Source organism: Tachypleus tridentatus, chromosome 7 (assembly GCF_004210375.1).
Source record: "Tachypleus tridentatus isolate NWPU-2018 chromosome 7, ASM421037v1, whole genome shotgun sequence".
Classification (NCBI taxonomy): Eukaryota; Metazoa; Arthropoda; class Merostomata; order Xiphosura; family Limulidae; genus Tachypleus; species Tachypleus tridentatus.
In genome coordinates, this window is record NC_134831.1 from 37,397,645 (window position 1) to 37,423,924 (window position 26,280).

Consider the following 26,280-nt stretch of genomic DNA (forward strand, 5'->3'; position numbering starts at 1 on the left):
GATACTAACAGAACTTTCTGAGGACAACTTGTTGATTTAATTTCCTCAGCAGCAATCAATACCAGCCTTACAACTTTCACAAAACATCTATGTTGCACAATCACATGGACCAGGTCATCTGTTAAATTTGTAGCTGCAGAATGTGCACAAACAATAAGTAGATGATATAAAAAGTTAAACGTTTCTTTTTTTTTTAAATGTTAGAAAGTTTATGTAAAAGCTATGCAAGAAACATCCATAACAAATTGGTTTGTAAGTTATAAAATATTACAAAACTCTGAATAATAATAAGTAAACCTAAATTTAATATATGAATATTATTAATTCTATACATGAAATATAAATGCAATTTTCGATCTAAAACAGATACGGTGTCAAACAATACGGCCTGTAACACCCTTTTAATGTTCTTTGGTTAGTGACCCATTCAAGTAGTTGTTGAACAAACTACATAAACATAATGACAGAGTAAGATAACTAAATAAACAATGGATTTTTTTCACCAACTACAAGGTGATGGGAACATTTAAAGAGAAGCACTGTACAAATTAATTTTTCTTTTTCAGTAATTATACAAAACAAATACACAAATATCAACACTTGATAAGACTATATGTAAAAGAGAGAGCTGTGTAATCAGGAGGAAGTAGTCAGTGCATTGCCTCGTAACTTTTAGTAGACCATCACACTTTAGGATGAAGCTGTCTCTTGTGGAATATATTGATTTTTTTTCCCCTAGAAAATGAATCAAACTATAGCACTATGGCAAGACACACAGAACAAAGATGTGAACACCGTCTTCATTTAGGTATATCCTGCAAAAATAAAACACACCATTCAACACTTTTTTGCACTGAACAACATTAATGTTATATACTAACTATTTCTTATTTACAAAATTAGTTGTGTAAGAAACATTACCCCACTTTCTTCTTTAACAAAAGAGAAATAAAATCATATTTATCCCTTCTTTCTTAAATAAAGACAAGCGTAAGCAAACCAACCTTACTTTTGTGCAGTATTTTTCTTTCCTTTTCTAATATAACACAAACTAACATTTCTCTTTATTTTGAGTATTTCTCTTAACAAAAAACAAACAAACCTCTTCTTCCCAGCCCTCACTAGCTCCTGCTAAATGATAATGTCGTTTCCTTAAGGCTGCCAATTTCATTCTTTCCTTCTGTAAGTCATTCTCCAGCTCCAACACACGGACCTGTTCAAACAAAATAGTCTGTTTACTGAAACATAACCATAGAATGTAAAACTGAGTACAAATGCAACAGAAGTTTAACTGAGAGTAGTATAAACCTGTCTAATAAAATGCTCTGGTTTCTTTCCTAGAAACAAAGAACTATTGAAATTCATACAACAATATAAATATTTTGATTTTGCACTACATTTTTTGTATTATGCAGTTAAACCTGTTTAGTTCTCCTTGTTGTTGGCTAATTCAAGTATTCTATAACTGCCAACATTTTTTGACATTATCAGAAAAACACTTCTAAGAAGCATGTGGAAAGGAAGTGACACTCTTTAGAACAGAAAACTATTGCAAGGTGAAAATACAAAACAGGTTTAATGATGTAATGTTAACACTTTCAGACATGGAGTTAAACTGTATTAAAAAAAAAGTATCCTACAATTCAGAGTGTCTTCCGAAACAAGTTAGGAATGTAAAGCAGTATTGTATATTTCCTATTAGTTTTGTTTAATAGTATAACTTTACCTGTGAATCCATTTCAAGTCTCTTGGCCTGATGAAGTGAAAGTTTTGAGAAATCCATCACCTCTACAGATAATAAATAACACCTTGATAAGATGTAGGCATGGAGTTACAAATCAGAATGAAAGCAATATTTTGAGCATTTGAGTTAGGTCTACATTTAATACTTTTAGCAACAGTACATAATTTCAGATGATAACTGTAGCAACATAATATTATCTCACATGACAATTGTAGTAACAGAATAGTTATAAACCACAACTGTAGTAACAGAGCATTGTCATACACCTTAACTGTAGTAACAGAACATTGTTATACACCATAACTGTAGTAACAGAACATTGTTATACACCACAACTATTGTAACAGAACAGTGTTATGCATCAAAACTGCAGTAACAGAATGTTGTCACACACCATCACAGTAGCAACAGAATTCTGTTATACACCACAATTGTAGTAATAAACACTTATATATCACAACTGTAGTAACAGAACCATGTTATACATCACAACTGTACATACCTCACTGTACAGGCAACAGAACATTAACATTTTCCTAAACTGCAAATGTATTTCCAACAGATACTACTTACCTTTCTCAAAAAATTGCTTTTCCCCATCAATACTGTCCTCTATTGGTATAAATGTTTCAGTACTCACCACCAGCCTACCACCTCCCACAGACATAAATAATTATGCAGCAGCTCTCCGTCAACAGGACTGCGAGACAATTCCTATCAAAACAAGCATCCTCTCCACAGATGTACCAATACCTGATCGACCATCAACCAACATCCAGTGGATGTTAAGAAAGTGGAAAGTCCTAGTGGGTTGACATCTGTGGTCAAAAATGTGGAAGTATTGAGTATGTTTCTTCCAGTGCAAGGCAGGAGAAGGATACCAGATCATACACAAGTGAGAATACATGAGCTGGTCCAGCTACAACCAACACCAGATCTACTGTGAATTGGTATCCTGAAGATGGTAGGAAGAGAAACTAACAACCTAGAGCAGACCTCCAGTACAAAACCTGACAACATTGGGAATTTTTCACCCAGTCTGCAGTAGGGAGAGGGATACTGGTCAAAACACATGTGAGGACTTATTTAGCTAGACTATCTCCAACCAGCACCTGGACTCCTGGGAATCACATCAAGTGGATGGTAGATGTTCTTCATAGAGCATAAAGGTGAAAAAAAGCAACTGGTGCAAGAATGCACGTGCACACACACACACACACACACACACACATATATATGGTAATATGGTGTAAGTGCTACAACCAAAACCTTGTGGCAACTGGAATTGTACATCAGGTCCACAGCAGGAAGTGTTATACATCATAGACACTTGCAGAATGCCACTGCCCTGCTCTCAACTGAGTGGTATGATGTATATCTCAGGAAGACAGGCCTCCATAGTCCACCACCCCAGTAGCTGGAAATTGGAAAGACACAAGGACTCATATACTCCATAAGAAAGGAGAGAAAAATGTGCTAGAGAGTCTGGAGGACCATACAACTAGAGGAAGTGCAACGGGTGATCACAATATTTTATTTTAAAAAGTAGAGCTACCATGTTGACAGAATCGATTTACTAACACCCAGTGGCATCTGGAATGTTACATCAGGTCAATGGTAGGAAGAATTTCAATATCACAGAGCATCAGTGATGGGTAGTAATCACTGTCTGATTTACTCGAGTGTTTCTATTGGTGTTTAATGTGGGACAAATATACATATGAAGTAAAAAAACTACTGGTGAGAACTACTAGTAGTCCTATGAAACACACCACATCTACGGTGTGCATATCCTAATCCTGTGATGTAATTGTTTCAACACAGATAACAGTTGAAAAAAGACACACAATAAACACTTAGCAGCATTTGGAATTGTTCATCAGGTGTGTAACAGGAAGAGCTACAAAATAATTGACATCAAACATGCTAACTGGATGGACAGTGAAGATTTTCAAAAAATCCTTGTAAGGCACCATTCACCACAGTGTGTGATCCATAAAACACTAGAAAAAAAGACCTCTGTAAATAAATAAATAATAATAATAAAAAATGTACTCATCAGCCACAACAATAAGGCAGTGTGTAAGGTGGTGATTGGAGGTAAACAAAAACCTACTAACCATTAAGTGGTTATATGAAGTAAGCAACATGAAACAAAGAAATGAGGTGTAGTCCATGTACAACCTTGATAATAACCCCCAAAGAAAAAAGAAATGGGAAACCAGGGGGACATGATGAAGTGATGGATTTGATTAAAGGATACCCTAAATAGGCAACAAGAAAGAATACACTAGCCTAATTAACTGTTAAATCCAACTTGTAAGGGTAATGGGTGAGAAGTCCTAGAACACAGAAGAATTCCATGAAATTCCCAAACAGAAACTACAGGAGGCAATCAGGATAAGAATAGTCATAAATGTGGGAAATGGGAGAAAAAATGGAATTACCTTCCCTAGCAGCAGAAGCTTTGGACAAAAAACAGACAAGAAAGAGCAGAGCATAATAACTGTGGAACAGCATGCAACAAGCATCAATCACAAACATCACAGATCACTGTCAGCCACAAATCAATAATATAAGGAATAGGAATTTTAAAGAAAATTGATATAGGAAACATGAAGGCAAAGGTTCAAACAGAGAATGAATGACAGCAAAAAGGACAACACCAAGATTCCAGTCTGGGTGGAGAGGATGGGAAAGGAAAATGAAAGAAATACAAAGACAAGACATAAGATTGGAAGAGAGTCAAAATCAGTAAATCTGAGTGTACAATAGCTGGCAAATGAGGAAAATAACAGTCCTCTACTGAAGAGCCAATTGAAAATTGCAGTAAACTATGATAGGGAAAAAACAATATCCTTGGCAGAGTGACCAGCAGCAGAAAGTATATCATTTACACTGGTAAACTGCCAGATTCAGGGCACAGGGTATATGACATGCTATCAGTCTAATATGATGATTGTGTGTCCAGTAGAGGAGATTTAACATTCAGGGGTAAAGATCTCACAACTGAACACCCAGTTGCCTACTACTTTGGAAATTGCCAAAGTGGATCATCACTGAACACCTTTGAACATCCAACAAGAAGTTGAGCAGAGCATAACAAACTGCTAGCAACTCCAAGAATTTGATATGTAGGGATGATCTGGCCAGTGTCCAACAGCTCATAAACTCTTGAGCATAAGATATGTACCCCAACCCATGAGGAAAGCATCTATAAAAAGTTGACAATTTTGTCAAAGAGGTAAGAGGAACTTCAATGGTAGTATTGGTCCAAACCAATCACCAAGTGAAGTCATCCTGTAGGTGGGGAGCAGGATACTAGGAGCATTTAAGGAATCCCAGATGAGACTCCATTAGTCAAGTATAACCTACTGAAGATGATGTATGTGGGAATGACCAGGAGGGATGAGAACTTTGACAAAAGCCCACATCTCCAAAAGAAATAGGGTTTCTCATGCAGTAGGAGAGAAAGAGATTGATAAACTGTGAATGAGATGTTCTATATTCCATGGATGAAGGACTGACTGATGAAGAAATTGAAAAAACAACAACCGATAAATCAGGTATGGAATGGCTATGAGAAATGACTTCAATTTGATGAACCAATCCATTCTGGTAGCCACTTAAAGAAAAAAAATTGAGTATGAATAGCAGAGGCAACAACAGAGGAAGCCAAGAGTAGCCAGTCATCCATGTAATGGTGGAATCAAAGCCCTCTGGCATGAAGCAATTCAGCGAATGACTGGACTACTCAGCAAAAGACATGAGCAACCAGATCCAGGCCAAATGGTTGTGCATGAAATTGATAAATGTGCCCCTGATAGAAGAAATGTAGGAAAGGCCAGGATGCCTAAGAGATAGAAATGTTTAGATAAGTATCTGACATATCGACCTTTGTCATACACAACCCAGGAATAAAAAAAACACTAAACAATTAAGTAAGATTAGGAAATGGTTCAAGGACAATAAATCTATAATCAGTTGCCAATCTTCAGTTTTTTTTCTGATATGATGAATAGATTGGAGTAAAACCCTAGGTGTGAAAGTTCCTTAAGTTCTATGACTTCTTTACGAAACAAGTCCCAAACCTCTTTCTGTAGATACTGGTAAGAAACAAGATCTTTTGGTGGTGGGAAGGCAATGGAAATAAGGAAACAATGGTGGAGGAGAATGGAAGTGGATGGAACTGAAACTGTCAGAAATTCACTGATGCATTATGATTCAAACCCCACAGTGTAATGAAAAACTCCACACACTGGGAATCAAGATAAGGGAACAAAGATCTAGTAAATGCATAAGCATGATCTTCAGATGTACAAGGAATACTAACCCCAAATGAAGTTGATCCTCAATAAGTTGGACATGAACCCCAACATCAAGAGAGAGAGGGAACACTAAATATTGGCCCATAGAAACTTCATCAAAGAGGGCAGGTTATGTAACATAGGAAACAGGAGATAAGAATAAGCCAGCACAAGCCTGATTAAAGAATTATATAAAGGGTGAGGAGGTCTGGGTAAACCTCCCATTATCACTTGTGACTGGGAAGCATATTTGTGTGTGTGTGTGACAGGCTTTCAAGTTTTCACCCTTACTCTCAGACATCCCACGAGAAGGCATGACAGGATATTCGTTGTGTGGTGGTAAAGGCTGCATAAACACTGACATTTCTCAACAATCAGGAAACCTGCAGGTGCAGCAACAGCTGTGGTAGTTGTAATTACCTTAAACTGTGAGTGAATAGTGACGATTTGAAACTTGAGGAAAAAAAGAATAAAAAGTAAAAAAAAAAAAACCTTTCACAATTCAAAAAATGCAAAATATTAAAGAAAAATGAAGTTTGTATACAAAGGAAATTGTTGAAAAATTTGAGTGAAAAACAAGCATGTATGTACAGTACTACTGTGAATTGTGAAGTGATTAACAAATGAATGCAAATGTGGAGAAGCTATTGGTTACAATAGGGGTTGTGTTGTACTCCCACTGGTGGAGAGCTGATGTAAAATCATTCACGTGTGGATATACAGAAGTGAGAGATTGAAGGCTAGTGAAAAATACTGGCAATATGTTCCAGTAGAGGGCAATACTAGTGAAAAAACGATATTTTGTGAGATTTGGTAAGATATCATACCTGAAACTATTATACACTACAATTATAGTGACAGAAAAGTGTCATACATCAGCATAGTAACAGAATATTGTAATAAATCATAGCTTCAGTTACATAATACTATTAAACACTACAACTATAGTAACAGAACATTGTCATACACCAGTGTAGTAGGAATGAAACACTATTATACACTACAACTGCAGTAACAGAATATTGTAATACATCACAGCTTCAGTAATAGAATATTATTATGCACTACAACTGTAGTAACAGAATACTGTTACACACTTCAAATGTAGTAACAGAACATTGTCATACACCACTGTAGTAGTAACAGAATATTGTTATACACTACAACTGTAGTAGCAGAATATTGTAATACATTACAGCTGTAGTAACAAAAACATTGTAATACAACATTGCAGTAGCAAAACATTGTCAGTGTCACAGTTTTGTATGTGAATATGAACTGGAATTATTTTACAGTAGGTGTATGTAACTTGTTGGCAATAAATATGTAAAATAAATGGACAGCACACATTCCACATGTTTTAAAATAATAAATTCAAAACAAGTCGAAGGTATGTACAAAAGTTTTTTACACTATAGGATATTAAAGTTCTATATAAAAACTATAGATAACCCTCTTTATTTGTCATAAGTTCACACAGGCTGATTCAATTACTTTAGATTCCAGTTGATAAGATGAATTATTTTTCTCCTCTGTTTCTTACTATATGATCTACAATAAATCCACTTATATTACCCATTGGTTACCATAATTGTATCTAAAACTTTAAATAATTGTCTCCTTTTTGTCAAAGTCCACACAGGTGGGTTCAATAACTTTAGAACAACCTTTGACAAGAGAAATTATTCTCTTTACTTTTGTTGAAGTGTTAAACACACTTTAAAATATCACCCATTAAGAATAAACTAACAATCACACAGTTTAACTTCAGCATCATTAACTTAACCTTTTCTGTCAGGCTTAACTTCTTTTGTTGGTTTATCATATTTGTATCCCTAACTTTAAATAACTGTCTTTTGTTTTTCATCAAAAGTTTACACAAGCTGGTTCAGTTACTTTAGGATTCAACTGAAAAGACAAATTCATTTTCCTATCTCTATTGTTACAATAACACTGTGAAACACCCTATGAAATCACCTTTTTGGAGTAATCACTCACACACTGGCTAACTTCACATTTTCTTACCAACTAACTTTTTCTTCCATCTTTACTTGTTCTCATTTGGTGCCTATATTTTTATGTGTATATCACAGGATCTCACAGTTTGTAGAAAGTCTGAGGCCTCAGTTGAGTGTTATATATATAGAACTGTTACTGTGAGGTATTATAACAGAATTGTCTACTAGGAGGTTATATCTGAATGTTAGAACTGTTATTGTTAGGTATATATAACACCCAACAGAGGCTTTGAATTTTCTCCAAACTATGAGATGCTATGATGTAACAATACCCATAAACACAAAAACCTTAGAGGTTTCCAGAAAGATGATGCCAATAATTGAATTATACACACAAAGTGCAACTCTTACCAAGTTATGTAACAAAATTATACACACAAAGTGCGACTCTTACCAAGTTATGTAACAAAATTTATCATAGTTATTGCCTTTAAAATAATTAACATGTAACTCTCTTGTTATGAAAAGTTAAATCATTAAATATTAGATCATTAAATGAACTAAATAATGACTCGACTCGACTCTTACACCAAATATTCTTGTATATCTAACAGTCATGCATGTAGCAGCATCAGGTCATACAACTGTAGAAACACTATCACATACCAAAGTTAGAGTAACATTGTTAAACAATATGGTTGTAGCAAAATCATCATATATCACACTTGTAACAATAAAAAAATATCACACACTATGGCCATAACTACTTTTATTACAAGAACTTAGAATGAAAGACTACAGAGAGTACTTTGTGTTTTTTGCAAAGTTTATGGACTTAAAACTAAACCTAAATATTCTAGGCTAGCCAAACTTCGTGATGTTTTATTGAGTTTATGGGCAGAAACACTGTTAATTGTGAAGATATCTAACACAAGAAACAACACACTCTAACATTTATACTTAAGGGAGTACCGTAAATACATCTGTTTAGTTATACTCATTACCAGGTTAATTGTGAGTTTTCATCTAAGTTACTTTAATAAGAAAATTATTAGACATTACAAAACAAGACAGTTGTAGCAACAAAACATTACCTCACAATATACTTGTAGTAAGAGAACATTACAAAACAAGACATTACCTCATAATATATTTGCAGTAAAAGAACGTTACAAAACAATACATTACCTCATAATATATTTGCAGTAAAAGAACATTACAAAACAAGACATTACCTTACAATATAGTTTTAGCAAAAGAACATCACCACACACTACAGATGGTGCAGCAGGACATCACCCAATCATTACAATGTATGACACTACTAATAGTTGAAGTCAAACTATATTAATAAAATTATTTCAATATCTCACCAGATTCTTCAACCAACTCGGCACAACTCTTTGAAGTTGCAACAACATTTCCTGTGGCTTCACTAACTCCACGGGAAGCTCTGGAAAGATTGGACAACTTTTCACTTCCTCTTTCTGCTTTCACTTTAGAGGCCACAACCAACTGGGCAGTAGCCGCTGCTATCTCCTGTGATGCTACCATTAGTTCTTCAAATTTACCTTCTCCACTGACCACTTTATCTGCTGCATCCCTGAAAATGATTATTTTCATTCACTACAAAAGATAACTGGTACATAGCATCCAGTGTAGAAATAATACTTATGTTTTATGATACAATACAATATTGGAGAATAAATATACAAATAAGAACTTTACTGGGACAATATTGTGTGAAAGCTTAATTCTCCTTAGTACAATTTCTCAAAACGTATGCTGTCTGAAAAATCTTATCTGTTCTTAGTAAAACTGTATACTGTCTAAAAACCTTATCTGTTCTTAGTAAAAATGTCTGAAAGCCTTGACTGTTCTTAGTAAAACTACCTGAAAACCTTATCTGTTCTTCGTAAAATTGTATACTGTCTGAAACATGTTTAATCTGTACTTTGTTGAAGTTCTGGAATAGAATATTTTATAAAAGCTTTATCTGTTTTTTGACTATCAGTTATCCAAAGCTGTTAAAAAATTAAAAATATCTAATAACATATGATTTATAATTAGTGACATATTCTTTCTAACATATAGTTACAAAATTATAATGTTAAAATGATATAGCTTAGAAATTATTATCTGGTTATTAATAATATATTTTTCTACTAATATGGAAATATTTCATAAGAGAATTAATTTGTTATTTAACAATATAACAAAACTAAGGGGCTCAGATAAAGCAAAAAATTAGCTGCAGATTACAAAACAGAAGTTCTTGCTATACTTAAATTATCACAAGATGCTTAAGACTCAGGAGGAAGGTATGAGAAACTAACTTACACCAAAAATTTAGCAGCCATTCCCACCACTTTGGCTGCTGAGATCAGACCTTCTGTCCACCTGTGGTTTCTGCTGTAGAACTCTTTATCAGTGGCAGAGCCCTGGGAAATACACAGAGCTTTACATGAAACTCTCTAAAAAATACTGTATGTTACCAGTATGTTTAAAAATGTTGCTAAAACATACAAGAAATGGAAACTAAAATGGGGTTTTAGCTTGTAAACTATCCTTTAAAGGATGACAAAGACAAGAAGCAAGAGAGAATGTGAGATTGATGGATCTGATTCAAGGAAGTGTGAAACAAGGTGCAGGAGGGAGAGAGGAGTAGGCCACATAAATCAAAAGGTGGACCAAATCCATGAGGGTAAAAGGGCTCGGTGGTTAAAGCACTCGACTTGTAATCTGAGGGTTGTGGATTCGAATCCCAGTCACACCAAACATGCTCAACCTTTCAGACATTGAGGCATTATAATGTGATGGTCAATCCCACTATTCATTAGTAAAAGAGTATCTCAAGCGTTGGCAGTGGGTGGTGATGAATAGCTGTTTTCCCTCTAGTCATATGCTGCTAAATTATGGATAGCTAGCACAGATAAACAACATGGAGCTTTGTGCAAAATTCAAAACAAACCAAAATCCAACCATAAGGGTAGAAAGGAAAACATCATGAAGGGAGGAGAACTGTCAGTGAATAAAAAAGATGATTGTTTGTACCACATATGGTAGCTGTATGTGCAATATAACAATGCAGGGTCCTAATCAGACACAGAAGTCTACTGGAGTCTGGCCAAGGGTAAATATGGGAGATAGAAACAACTGAGATAATGAAGAAGATAGGTAGAGTGATAAAGAGTATGTGAAGTGCCAACAGTAAACAAATCAGACTGGCAACAGTTGCAGCCTAAGAGAAGAAGGAAATGGGACTTTAGAGACAAATAAAACAAGAAACATGAGAATTTAGTTGGTTGTTTTGGTGTTTTATGGTGCAAAGCAACTAGGCTATCTACACCAAACATCTGGTAAAAAGTTAAAATTAGTAAAATTTATAATAGAAATTAAGGAAAACCAAAACAAAGTATAATTTTTGAATTAAAAACATAAATAGTATTAAATCCAATTTTTACATCCAGTCAACAATGTTATGACAAAAACTACAGTACTACAAGTTGTAAAGGACTTTCTGTGGCATAATTGTAATTATCATAACTTGCCAGAACGGCTAATGGGTAGTTCAAACAGCAGCGTTAGTCACTTGAAATTGGACTTTCCATTCCTGGTTTCGAGTTATTTGACGTTATGGCCATTTTCTAATTTCAAATTGAAGTAGATGGACTGTGATTCTTAAAAGGTCTAATGTATAAACTAAAACACTTAAATAGCATTAAAAAGATTAATGGCCTTTAAAGAACTAAAAAATTCTCAGGTGAACAGTGTCACCATCGCCAATAACACTGTCTAATGTTATGGACAAACTTTAAGACAGAACATGTTTAAAATGGTGCTGTCATTGAGAGTCGAAACAATGGCAAGAAAGTAAAATGTGACTTATTGTGACTTGAGTGTTACACAGACTACACATTGTTGCATCAGTTCCAGATAAAAGAAAACGATGAGTTAAAACACTGTGACCAATGCATAGTCTAGTTAGAACAACTTCCTCTTTCCGATCCTTACAAAAGCAAGATGGTCAAAGTCCAATATAGGGTTTTATTTGGAAAAGACTGTTTTCACGTTGCTCACTCCAAGTCAATGGCCAGCTGGCACAGAGTTGAGCCATGAATATAGGCCTATAGTCCATGTATCGAACAGGCACAGCGGTAATAGTACCAGAGCAGATAGATTTAGCTGTGGTGTTGGTGAGCTTGTTCCCATGAATACCAATGTGGCCTGGTATCTGGAAAAACTGGATAGAATTAGATGTTAAAGAGAAATGGGCCAATCAGTTTTGAATATTGGCGAGAACAGGATTAGAACTAACTTGAAGAGATTCTAGGGTCAATAGAGAACTAAGTGAGTCAATATAAAGTGTAATTTGAGTACTCCTTAGGGTCTATGTGATCCAGGGCAAGGGAAACTGTGTACAGTTCAGCAGTGAACATAGAAACTGTAAAGAGAATTTTGTGTGCAACCACCGAACCCCAACAAACCATGGCAGAGCCCACAGAGTCACCTGATTTCAAACCATCTGTATAAATAGGAATGGAAGGATGGTTCGAAAAATGTTCAGCAAATAACAGAGAGTATTTCCAATCATGAGTATCTGCTTTTCTCAGATGGGCTGATTAGTAGAATAAGCAATGCTATCCAAGGACAGACCAAATTCATCCAACTGCACGTGGATATGAAGGCCAAAAGGAGCAAAAGCAAATCATCTGTTCTGAAAAAGCACAGCCCACCGAGGAAGGAAAACACAACTGCAGGTGGGATGTTTTGGTAAGGAATGAAGTTTTGAAGCATATAGTAAAGACAGTTGCAAATGGCGGTGGTGCAAAGAAAGTGCATGAGACTGTGTGTATAAGCTCTTAACTGGGAGAATGTAGTATAAGAAAATAAGGTACAACAGGCATTACAGATGTTGAAAATTGCTGCTCAGAATCTTAATGGACTGTTTTTCACTTTTTTTTTAAGTGTATATTTGGAGGATCCATAAGAAAAAAAGAATTTTTCGATGCCCACTGACCCCATCCACCATGGAGTCCTATGAGGGGATACACTATAATGCCAGTGTTTCTTGAGCACTATACCCAAACATCAGCATCAAATACAATGTCCACAACACTTGTTGAGAACATCCAACACTGGTACCTGGTTGACATTAGCCCAAGTGGAACAGCCGACCGACCCTAGGGGAGCAGCCCCAAGACTGCCCGTCTACAGGAATTCAAGGCCAAAGTGGTGTGTTAGGGTTGGACCCCTCAATCACCAGGATCCTCTCCTACCCTTCATGGGTTACCATGCTCGGTAAACATATGGGTGGATGTTTAGATCCCAGAAGAGGTAAACTGAAAGAACGGAACCTTCCCTGGGAGGTCCCCTCACCACGTACAGGAATCCACACCACAGGGGAAACATGAGGAAGGTGGTTCAAACGGAAGTAAAGTTGGGGCATGGAGGGTCATATTAATGCTGTAATCTGGAAGGGTGGGATACCTGGGAGGCCTCTGGATCTATAAGGAATACATGAACATATAGAGAACAGGGTAAGTAAAAATACTATGGCATATAGAAAGACAGAAGGTATGGGAGAGAGCCAACTGATGTTTGGAAAGCAAGGAGACTGAAGACCCATGGTTATAGAGCCAGGTGAGAAATTGCATCACCTGAGCGAATGTAGGCTTTTCAACAGGAAATCACCTGCTAGCAGACCAAGAGTAGATTTTCCAATTGCAGTGGTAAACTTCCAAAGAAAATTGATACATCAAAGTAGCTAATAAAGAAGTGATCTGGCTTTAGAAATAAGATCTTCTCACCATGGATTGGACAAAAGTCAGGTGTGAAGACACAGGACAGTGAGATTTGAATGTTGAATGGGAGATCAAGGCTGATGAAGAAGGGAGGGAAACAGTGGAAGAGGGGCACATGATGAAAGGATTAGATGACATAACCTCAAAGATAGAGGTTGCACTGGCCAATAGGATGCAATAAGGATGATCCAACAAAGAGTGAGGTGTACCAGAAAAATCACCCAAAGAAGTAATTGGATGGGCAGGTTCACATAAAGATATTTGTGAGACAAATCCTGGCTAAAGACACTGACAGCCAAAGCCTGTGGACGTAGTAAATGCATCCACTTTGGGATAACCCCACAGAAAGCAAAAGTTCCCAAAGATTAGCAGATCTAATAATTACTTCATGGGATTGATTCAGTGAGGGTGTAACGGACAGTTTGCAAAATGATTAAAAACACCCAGCACATGGTATGCAGTATAACAGATGTGATGCACATGGGCCCAATACAGAAGATCTAAAGTTCGAAAACAGAGATTTCTGGACTGGGTGCCTCCTTGGTGATTGATGTTATCCACTGCTGTTGAGTTGTCTGAATGAATCACCATCAAATGGGGATGAGCAGGGAAAAAGGAAGTGATGCAGCATCTAATGAAAGCTTGAATTTCAAGAGCACTGATATGCAAGATAGATTCATCTGCAGGCCAATAGCCTGAGGCTACATGGTGACTGACCCAATCCCTCCATCCCTTAAGGGAAGCATCCAAGAACATTTGCAAATTCAGATGTGACGGAGGAAGTAGGACACCTGCTGAAATATGGATCTTGTCAAGCCACCACTGGAGATAATCTCTCAGAGAGGAAGGAATGGATTTATTTGATTTGAATTTCATGCAAAGCTACATGAGGGTTATCTGTGGTAAAGAAAGAAGAGAAGGAAAGTGATAGCAGAAAGAAGATCTTGTGGAAGGGTTCATCATTTGTGAACTTTCCACAGCAGTTATCACATATGGGCACAGTAGAAAGGGTACCAATGAGGTCATGGAAAACAATATCCCCAAAATAACAAAACCTCACTGTAAGTGACCAAGCTCAGAGAGAATGGTGAACAAAACTTTCCATGGAACAAAGATGTAAAAGAGAAGGTACTGAATGGCTTATGCAGTTGTTAAAGAATACCCCCAAATGCATTAGATATTGGATGGGTTGAAGGACTGAATTCTTTGGTTTGATCAACTAGCCAACTCGAGCTGCCATAGAAAGGAGTAGGTGGGTGTGAACGATCGACTCCTACTGAATGAGCTAGAAGGACCCAGTGACCAATGTAATAGACAAATTTCATCACCAGAGTATGAACGTAATGAGTAAAAACCAAAGCAATGTGACAAAATATGTATGTAGCTGAGGCAAGTCCAAAAGGCAGTGCCCAAGAAACCATAAATAAGTTTGTGGCTGAAGTGCATTGGGATGTGGAGGTAAGCATTGGAGAAATCCATTTTTGTCATCCACAGCCCAAGGGAAATTGCCTATCTGATGTGAGAAAGGACTCTCTAGTGAATTTGGGGAGAGTGATGAAATGATTGAGGCATGAAAAATCAATGACCAGTCTCCAATTCCAGTTTTCTTTGAAAACATGAAAAGACATGAAAAACCTTCTGAGGAATGGTGAATCAGTTCGATAACCCACTGTAAAAATAATTTGTGAACCACCTATAACAGACACTGGCATGTCACAAGATCTGGAGGATGAAGAAATAGGAGGTAGGGAAAGGAACATGCTGGTGAAACCCTAAAAAAGAAACTTAGTTATCCATTGATTATAAACAAAAGGAAGCAAATCCAACAATCAAGTTCCTATTGGACATGAACCCACAGGGTAGTCACCACTACTGTTTGCAACAGATAGTATGTTGTTGACGACCCCAAGGAAAGGAAGTACCAGGATTAGAAGGAACAGGTAATGGATAGGAAGATGAAGAATAGGTAACAGAAATTGATAGCATAAAAGGCTCTGATTGAGACAAACAAGTCACTAAATGAGAAAGGGTGGACTGCTGGCACGTTAACGTAACCTAGAGCCTCTAAAAGTAGTTGTGTGGAATAAAGATACCTGAGAGGGGTTGTAAGATGAAGATGAATATTTTGGGCATGTGTGAGATTAACAACAGATTTAATAGCCATCCCACCCTTCAAAGAAGTAATAAGAAACCCAACAACTATTGATCCAAAAACAGAAAGTCTGCCTGATGGTAAGAAAGGGTGTAGTAATCAGAGGCTCTCGGAGATTGCAGCATATTGATCCTTTCACTTAAAAGATAGATAGATCCACATGGACTTGAATATCAGGAGAGTGAGGAAATGTTAATATGGTTGAGAAGATATGAGGAAAAAAAGATAAATCAAGACAAACCTAAGATACAAAGTTTGTAAAGGCAAAAGAAGGTCAGAGAAATTTTCAGGTTGAAATTGGGAAGGAAAAGTAAAATCCTGAGGAGGAAAAAGACAATCAAAATTCTTGTTCTTCTGAAATATTTCAGCAGAATCCTTAACTGCTTACAATAGTTCCCTAACAGTTTTTTATAAAATCATTTGTAACATTTAACTACTTATTTACAATAAAACCTTTAAGGATTCTCACTATTATGGGTTACTAGTCTTACAAATTACTCAACACTATTGGTCTAAAACACTACAGTTGTTTTAAAAACTGCTTATCAAAATGTATTCATATTTATTACAAATTAAGTTTTCTATATAAACATAAACATTCACATGAAGTATCCAGAAATTTACCTTTCCTTGAGAAACAATTTCATTCTGAAGCTCTTTGGAACTCTTAACAAGAACTTTGATAGCCTACAATGGCAAGAAAAGAAAAACAGCATCAAGCAAATGACAAGACATTACAAAACATATTACAATGAATAGTAACAAGGAATATAATAAAATTTAACTAACCCTTTTCTGACAAAACTATCTACTTTGGATTACTATAATTATTATAAATGGTTTTATGTTGTTTAAACCCTGGGATTTTTTAGATCTATTATTAAAATAAATTGTGATAAATCCATTGAACTCTTCCATAAACTTGATTCTGAACAAAATAACACACGTTGTTCCATGCATTGTTAAATACTAAACTATATTTGTAATTTCCCTATAGTTAAATTCAGTTACTAGCAAAATATAGATGTATTGGACATCTGTCAGTAGTACAAGTACGAAGCAATTTTGCAGGCATGCAAATAACAGTCTTGCAGCTGTTAAAGAGATAAAAATTACTGCAGCTACTGAAATGACATTCAAACACAGTATGTTGGTTTTCTCAAAACCTTAGTAATAAAATTAGACTTCATGCATTAAATTGTTAACTGTTTGTAAATGTTTAGGACTGACGAATGAAAATCACCAATCATTAGAAATATATTCATGTATCTGATTGGGATGTTCAAGATTATTGAAGAAAATGGTTGCACTGATGCATCATATTTTTTCATACTTAATGGTGTGAATAGTAGAACCAGAGGACACAAATATAAAGTTTGGTAGGGAAGAAGTCATCTTCAGTTACAACAGCTTTTTTTTTCTAACACAAACCTAAGATACAAAGTTATGAAAGCAAAAGAATGTCCAGGGGAATCTTCAGGTTGGAACTGGAAAGGAACAGTAAACTCTCGAGTTTCAACATTTAAGATGTATCACCATACACACTTTCAGTTAACATTCACTGTGTAAACAGAATTTACTCCTGTATAGTTATAAAAGAACTGCTACTGCTCACAAGTTATCCTTGTGTACAAACAAACTGATCCTGTTTGGATGTTATCCTTGCTTAGAAATGTCTCCTATTTGGATGCTATCCTTCAATAGAAACGTTTCCTGTTTGGTGGTCATTCTTGCATAAAAACAAAAGTATGCTTTTTTTTGGATGTTATCCTGTATACACACAAATTTCTTCAGCTTTATAATTATTTCTGTGTACAGAGAAGTTGCCTACTGAGTACAGGTATACAGTGTGAACACAACAACCATTATAACTAATAAAAGAACATGAAAAATGGACTAATATTATATACATATGGTAGTTTCATCAACAATGACGTAATTCTCTCAACAATTACATTTGTTCATCAATGTGGATGTACAGAGATTGGGTACTTTACATTAAAATGATCTTTGGGATTCAAATTGCCATTACAGTCCAAGTTGGCATGTCCAGTCATGCTCTAAGAAGTAGCCATGCAGTACAGTTTCCAAATCAAAAGTATACACTATAAGACTGTCACGTTCAAAGTGCACCACTCTTCCCTGCATGGGTTTCACATTATATGTACTTTATGAAGACAGTTTCTCAGTGCTCATTTCAACAGTCTGATCCTAAAGGCATTCCCAGGTGCCATATCTGCCAACTTGACAAGTATGTTGCCATGTGGAATAGCACAAACACCCATTGCAAATGTGATTTTTGAATAAATATGTCAAGGAAGCAACTTGTGTACATGTCACTTACATTGTTTTCCTAGACAAAGACCTTATTTATTTTGTGAAGTTGCATGGTGCAATGTAGAAGGGTTCTGTCACTTAACTTTGTGTTTGTGTTGTTTCACCTGTTACAAGATACTGCTCTTTGTTTATTACATTTAAAGTACAACATGATGCAAGTCACTTTCTGATGATCCTGGCACCCAAAGTTGATCCATATTTCTTTCCTTTCAGTGCCATTAAGTACAAGGGATATCCCTAATCTGAGCACACATTATCTCTGTGTATGAATATTTTGTGTTGGAAAAAGCTGTTGCATACCCTTTAAAAACAGATCAATGGTCAGTGGCATCATATTACCTATAAAATGCTAAATAATGTCAAAATGCAGTTGGTATATATCATGTTCCATTAAGAATTTGTATCTGAGAGTGCTGTTAAGTGACTTGGGTATTCACATATTAAATATTATTTTAATAAAATATACTTAACCCCTGTGGTAGTTATATCAACATAGATGCAATACTTCCATAAACAAAAATGTAGCAGTCCCATCAAAAGAAATGTAGCAGACACATAAATACAAATGCAGCAGTTATATCAACACAGATGTAGTAGTTTCATTTATGTTGATATAAGATTACAACACAGATATAATAGTTCCATCAACGATGTACAGTAGAACCTCAACATGAAGGGCAGTCTTTTAATGAAATCCAAATGCTGTCTATAGTAAGGTGCCTTTAATATAAAAAATGAGCAACACAAAAATGGATTCCATAAAGACTGAAGTAAATTTCTGAATTTTAAGACTCTCCAATTTATTTGTTGTATGCTGGACAAGAAGCATTATCAACAGAAGGTCTCAAAGATGTGCCTTTTTGTGTTTGTTACTGGTCACAAAGTTTCAAAGTACTTCAGTTCAGAGTTTAAACTGCTGAAAATTTCACATTTATTTCATTGTCATTGAGTGAAATAGAAACCTGCTGCAAATAAAGTAACACATCAGCATTTATGTAATTAGACTGTTTATGTGATACCATAACACGATACTCTTGAGAGCAACAAAGAACGTGGAGAGAAATAAGCCAAACTGGCCCTAGCTCCAAGAATACAATGTGGAATTTATCAGCTTATGTATCCTACAGTGTTTACAATAATAATTCCCCAAAGTAATAAGATTGCACTTGTGGACATGCTTATTACAGTATATGGTTCATCCTTCTGGTTTGGAATTTAGTAATGCACCAAACAGGCATACAAAGATATGCAACTCACTTTATCAAGTGCACATACAGGGAAGACTAAAAACACTGACTTTAATACAGAATACTGAGGTGCTCATTATTGTAAGTCTTATTTTGGTTACAAGTAATAGGAAAAAAAAAAAAGACTGAAAACATCTGCCCACTGATGTTGCTGTGACCTTTAATCAAAGTTCCAGTGTAATTATTTCACCAACACAGCTGCAGCAGGCTATGGTTGTTCAATAAGTAAATATGAAGGAGGAAAAAGTTTTTGTAATGTCTTCAGATGTCAGCACTATCCATCACATTAATAAAAGATGAGATTTCAGTATACTGAGTTTCAAAATGCTTCCATTTCTGAACAATTCCAAGACTGAATTTTCTGAATAACAAAAAATATATCAAACATTCTTCTGGGCACTTTATATGTTGCCCAAGCTTCTTGGAAGGACAATTTGAAAAATTCCATTAATAATTTTTATGATATATAAGAAAAACATTATATCTTCAACTACTTAAATCAAGTTTAAACAATGGTTAGTGTACTTAATTATTTAATGTGTTGTAAGCAACATTCACAGAACTTTATCAAACTTTTAAAACTGTGTTCAAAGATGTTCCATCAGTACACTTTTAATAACTGCTATACCCAATTCTACTTAACTGTTAGTTTCAAAACTCTAATGCAAAGCTACAAAAAGGTTATTTATATATATAGCCATCCCTTCTTTTGAACTGATAGCCAGCAATGAAAGCAACTAGTTAGTAGCACCAATTGTTAACTTTTGTCTAAATGAGTAGTGGAATTTGACCATCACTCTTACAATGCATCCATGGTCCCAAAATGTTAAGTTTACTCATATGGATTTCTAACATTTACAAAAATTATAACTCACAATTAGAATGAAATAAGTATTATTTTCAAAACATTTTAAATAACCTTTAATTTGTTTTTCATTTTGATGTTTGACAGACAGACTTTAAATTTAAATAACATATTACATTTCATTGAAGAATCACAACAGTTGTCACAAATCTACAAAGAAATTAAGATAAAAACAAAATTTACCTGCATAAGGCCAATACAGGAATCAAGAATTTTCCCATTAACTTCAACTTTGATGCCAGTGTCTTCAGATCTGGTTCTGCTTAACAAGTCCTAAAATCAGAGATTAAGTACCAGCATTCTGATGTATTGGGATCACTTTCAGTTGCAATAATTAACAGAAATAGTTATTTCATTTTTGTGGACATATATACCTTTATTTTAAAATACAAAATCCCTCTTTGTAGGTAGATGCATGTCTATCTTTAAATGCACTAAGTCTTTTAAATCTCTGTTTTTTCTTCTAAAATTAAACCACCTATAGAATGTAGTAATGAGTTTATTTTTCTATATTATTTCTAAAGAGAAATCTATCTTCATTCTAAGAAACAAATTTTAATCTAAACTTTCTCAACAACAGAGTGATGTAAATAATTTTTATCAACAATACAAGGTTAATAACTCCTTCTTCCAATATTAATGGTGTTCTCTGTGACACATTTTCCAAAGTCCATCAGTGACCCAGAAGGATATGTCTGTGAATGATTCAGCATGTGAAGGAAGTGGTATGTTGCAGAATATCTAGCATATTGGCTTAGGAATGTCTGCATATTCAATTTTGATGTAGTCATACCTCATTTCCCACCTAGTCTGCACAAAGATGGTATTTTCTTAAAGTATAGTGTTATTAGTATTTTAGTGCAATATACAAAGTTCAAGCTGCTAGTGCAGATATCCTAGTTGCTTTGTGCCATAAAACACCAAACAACCAATGAAGTTGTTATTTATCTCGACATGCTGGATGTTTAAGTTAGTTTATAACTTTAATTATCAATCATCATGACACTGTGCTAAGCTTCAGATGTTTTACTAATTCTCTTTTTACAGGTAGATCAAAGATCATGTCACAACCTTTTACAGAGTTAGATTCAAAACTTAATTAAAGTACTTTATTATCAATTTATATTAATAAACTTGCCATCAAAGCATAGCTAATAAATACAATGTTCATATTATACAAGTTTCGAGTTCATAATTTTCAATGGAAATACTTAAATAAATCCTCTGTCTCTCCTAGTATAAGAATCGTGACATTTGTTCTCTAGGTCTTACCCAGGGAAAATTTATCTACCATCCCTCTCTAAAGTATTGAGTGTGACATAAATTAATCAATATTGTATATATATATATATTACTCAAGCATAGTCCAATTTGTATAGCCATTAATCTTATTTGTTTATGGAGGCATAAACTAAAAAGTCAAACCAACTTGTCACACTCACCTATTACATTCTCTCATTTATAAAATGCAAATAATTCTCTCTCTCTCTAATGTTTACTATTATATCATTTATAACCACTAGAAAGTCAAAGGTTTAATTTACTGAATGTCATGTCATGCTACACTGTTTTCAGATTAAGTAGCTGAAGAAATTATTTTAAGGTAGTTAAGCATTTAAATTATAATAGTTATAAGACATTGTTTAATTTGTGCATCTTATTATGATGTGTTTTTATGTACTTCAAAGAAGTAACAATTGTTTAACTCATAACATGAGCTCAGTTTATTTGACCAACCAGGTGACCTTTTGTACTCATATAAAGTCTTTATAGATCTTATATTAATAATTTTTAATATATTGCGTATATCTTCACAAAATTTGACAATCTTTCAGTTAACACTATATATATTTCACATAAAAAATCATATTTTTTGTAATGTATTTTAAATAAACTAAAATAAAGATTTGTTTATGAATACGTTAAGTATTTGTTTCGAATAGTCTGTGTGTAAAGTGATTTTCATGTTAAGATAAAAATCTGATTTGATTTGTGTAATTTCTAGAAACTCATAAATACATTTCAATTTTTTTTCAGTAAAACTATATTTTATCTGTGTTACTTTCTATGTCAGTTTGACTGACCTCATAACCGACAACAACAAAAAATACAAAAACAATCTAGATTACCCTTTTTTCTTTCTAGAATGACTTCAAATTGTAATATGAAACTACTTATGTTTGTCCTAAGTAACTTTAAATTCATAACAGTAAACATCTTCATATAATTAAATTTTATTGTTCTTTGAACCATGTCTAACGACTATTTTGAGCATTAGAAGTTATAAATCACTTGGAGAATGTGGTGTTGTCATTACACACATCTGCTCACATGCATGACTTGTGAAACATTTCTATTATTATTTATTTATTTTGCCTAATATAATTTTAATTAACCTAAGGAGATTCATAATTTTACATTTTAGTTATTTTTATAATAAAAAATAAAGAATAAACAATTTCCACTAACTATTACAATTTTTCTGCTTTTATAACTATGCAACAAGAACTGTTACAAAATCATCTAATCTAGTCATTATTTTTCCCCATGAAAACAGAGCTTGTACTAACAGTGAAATTGATGATTCTTCATTCAGAAAATAACATTATATAACATGTCATTTGATAGATGAAATTCTTGGCTTTCTGCTGGTTATATACAGTATTAAATGTAAAAGAGAACTATTAACAAATGCTGAGAGAGAGGATGTGATAAGGTGGTTCTGATTTTCATTTGATGGCTCTATAACCAAACAACATTAAAGGCCATAGAAAGAATGGACTATCTGAGCAATGAAGATTTTACAGTAAGTAGCTTACATTAAATTTGGTACTTACTGGAGTGGTTGTGGATCAAATGTATCATACTTGGATAAATTTAAGATTTTTAAAAATACTGTCTTATAAAATTAAGAACATAAAACTTATATACTGTTAAAATATGGATTATTAACTAAGATTATACACTACACTAAATAGCATAACATAAATTAAAGGTAGATAAAATTTTGAATGTAAGTCACCAAAACCTGATGAAATGAGCAATAAAAAATAAACTTGATGATAGTGTTTTATGTATTAGTACCGTCACTACAAAAAACATAGACTTAATTTTCACTGGCCAGCTGACACCAAAATAAACAAGAGGCCAAGCGTAAGTGTCAGATATTTTGATTTTTATGTATAACTTTTTATTTACTGTTATAGAAATAAGTAAAATGTCAAAATTAGAAACTTTTTAGGTAAAGTAGAGTCAGGTAAGATAATGAATAATAATAATAAAAACATTTCTTACTAAATACGATTACTTGCACTATGTGTTTACTGAGTGATTTATTGTTTACATTGTGAGATTATTAGTTAGACACAATTCATGGGGTAATAAAGCAATAAATTTAAGTAAAAACAGATGCAGACTATTATGAGCCTTAAGGATAAACAACAACTGTAGCCTTCTCTTACAATCTGTAATCCTACAAAGAAAAATAAGGTCATTCAGATTTATTTTATTGTTTTTCTGTGTGGTGGTTACAAGACTGGTCCAATAAAAAAATCCATATACAGCTATAATAAAGAAAATACCAGTTAAATATAAAGTTTTACTGAAATAAAATGTTTGATATTCACTAAGCAGGTTTCAGAGGTTATACATATAAAATGTAAAACCTTTAAGATGAATAAAAGTATTTTTAATCTTAACATAACAATTACCTTGCACTTGAAGCACTCTGTCTCTGTACACTAACAGACAAAACTTTAATAAAATTACTTAATTAAAAGATTTGATTTCTGTGTAAAAAAAAACATGTCATATTTACTAAAAGCTTGCCAAATCTCATGAATTATGCCTTATCTTCCTATGTCAGTACAACCCACTATATATATTTCTTTGAATCAGGTCTTCCCTTGCTTCGTGTGTATGGTCTAGCACTACAGGTATCTTTTTTAATTAAACTGCTCTATTTTATGCCTTGAAGCATTTATAACCACAGAACAGAAAATCTTTGTAACCTGTAATGTAACCTAACCAGAAGCCAACATTAAGAACCACCTACAATTTGAAATAAAATGCAACAAGGTCATGGTTTTTATCTTGTATCACCACAGACTACAGATAGGGATAGCAGCAAGGAAACAGAAACACAATTTTTAATGGTCAGGTGATTGGATGTATAGGTCACAACCACAAATTATGAAAAACTCTCTGTCTACAAATATATATATATACAATACAGCAACAATTATTAGACTTTTTCTCTGAATAGATGTCTTTTGCATATTAAATTCACAGCCGAACACCAAATGATCAAGTAGTATGTATATTTTAGAGCACAATAGTGAAAAACCTCTATAATTTTTGCAGCCTCCTCAATAACTTTGTCCATCTCACCCAATTCCACCACTACCATATCTCCCAGTTTGTGTGGGTCTTCAGTGGACATGTTAGGGACTAGACCTTCTGTGAGAGAACTGATCTTTTCAATGCCTGACCTCACTTGAAGTATTTTGTCAGGAACAATTTCCTTAGAACCTTAGAAAACAAAACAGGAAAAATAAGGAGTTACAATCCACACAAACAGGAAGTATCAGGAATAAACAGGAAGAAAATGTTTATTCAATGAAAAACATAAAATTTGAAAACATGCAAAAAAAAATGAAACTTTGATGTTAATATCACAATTCGTTAGATAATTCACATAAAAATTCAACATAACTGTTTGTCTTACCTTGTTCTTTCATTGTCCTAAACAAGTCCACTGTATCCATCCCCAGATGTCTACATACACTGGCCAACTCTGAAAAGAGAAACAGAAAAATGGTGACCTACAACTTCCACATTTATAAACAATATTGAATGCATCAATATGTTATGAACTAAAACACAAATACGGAACCAAGTTCAATCAATCCTCACCAAACAATGCAAGAATAAAAAAATTCCAATTAAATTATAACAAAATGAAAGTAAAGTTTGTTTCTGGATTTTGCACAAAGCTACACAATTGATATCTGCACTGACATTGCTAAATTTGAAGTAACAGATAAGAAGAAAATCAGCTACTCAGCTATTCAACTGATAATTATGGAAAATTTAATGTAATTTAACTTTTAACATGCATATTAAAACATTACACAAGACTGAAACCAAAACCCACCATCTCCATCTTCAATGTTAGGTGATGCATGTGAAGTTGCTTTTCCATGTAGTAGTAAAGCTGCTAGCTGGTGAGAGAAGAAGTTCAACGACTGTATGAGTTCTTTCATATCTAAATATATTAAGGTAAAGATGACGTATATTAGTTCCTTGTAACTTTGTCTTCTAGCTACTACAATGTAAAGTGTTGTAGCATAAATCTTCATTTCATAATTGGTGGAAAAAACACAAGTGGAATTATCTAATAACAGCTAACAGCAACAAATGTCCAATAAGCCAATACTATATTATTTACCACTAGATTTAATGACAACTAATGATGAATAAGATAATACTGGTCAAATAAAAAACAGAAGAAAGAAAAAATAATCAGTTTAAATCTATCAGAATTTCTTGAACCGAGAGCTATTCACACAGTTTGCAATACTGTCAATCATAAGAACAAAAGCATTCAAGAGCTTTGTTTTTCTACTATCTACTACTTCTCATTACAAAAGGAAATTCCTAGTACATAAAAAAAAGTTAAATTCAAAATACGTAGCAGATTTACTTCATATTTAAATTGTTATATGATATAATACCCTTCTGTACAAAGATATCTAAAACATACTACATATATATTTCTGTGATATGGATTTTTTAAAAATACTCTTGGTCCAAATTGTAATTGCCTTTCTTGAAAATCTACTTGACCCCTTCCTATCCCACAAGA

General features: G+C 34.1%; 1 protein-coding gene across 1 annotated transcript in view; it reads right to left on the reverse strand.

Moving 5' to 3' along the window:
• Positions 1 to 552: 552 nt before the first annotated feature.
• Positions 553 to 26,280, reverse strand: part of LOC143257656 (huntingtin-interacting protein 1-like) — a 129,841-nt gene continuing 104,113 nt past the window's right edge. Inside the window, exons 24-33 of the mRNA XM_076516699.1 lie at positions 25,570 to 25,680; positions 25,141 to 25,209; positions 24,760 to 24,944; positions 20,598 to 20,687; positions 16,590 to 16,652; positions 10,350 to 10,450; positions 9,383 to 9,612; positions 1,727 to 1,788; positions 1,103 to 1,213; positions 553 to 815 (exon numbers count right to left, since the gene is read on the reverse strand). Of these exons, the coding sequence (XP_076372814.1) occupies positions 801 to 815; positions 1,103 to 1,213; positions 1,727 to 1,788; positions 9,383 to 9,612; positions 10,350 to 10,450; positions 16,590 to 16,652; positions 20,598 to 20,687; positions 24,760 to 24,944; positions 25,141 to 25,209; positions 25,570 to 25,680 (1,037 nt within the window). The 3' untranslated portion in view covers positions 553 to 800. The remainder of the gene's footprint in view (positions 816 to 1,102; positions 1,214 to 1,726; positions 1,789 to 9,382; positions 9,613 to 10,349; positions 10,451 to 16,589; positions 16,653 to 20,597; positions 20,688 to 24,759; positions 24,945 to 25,140; positions 25,210 to 25,569; positions 25,681 to 26,280) is intronic.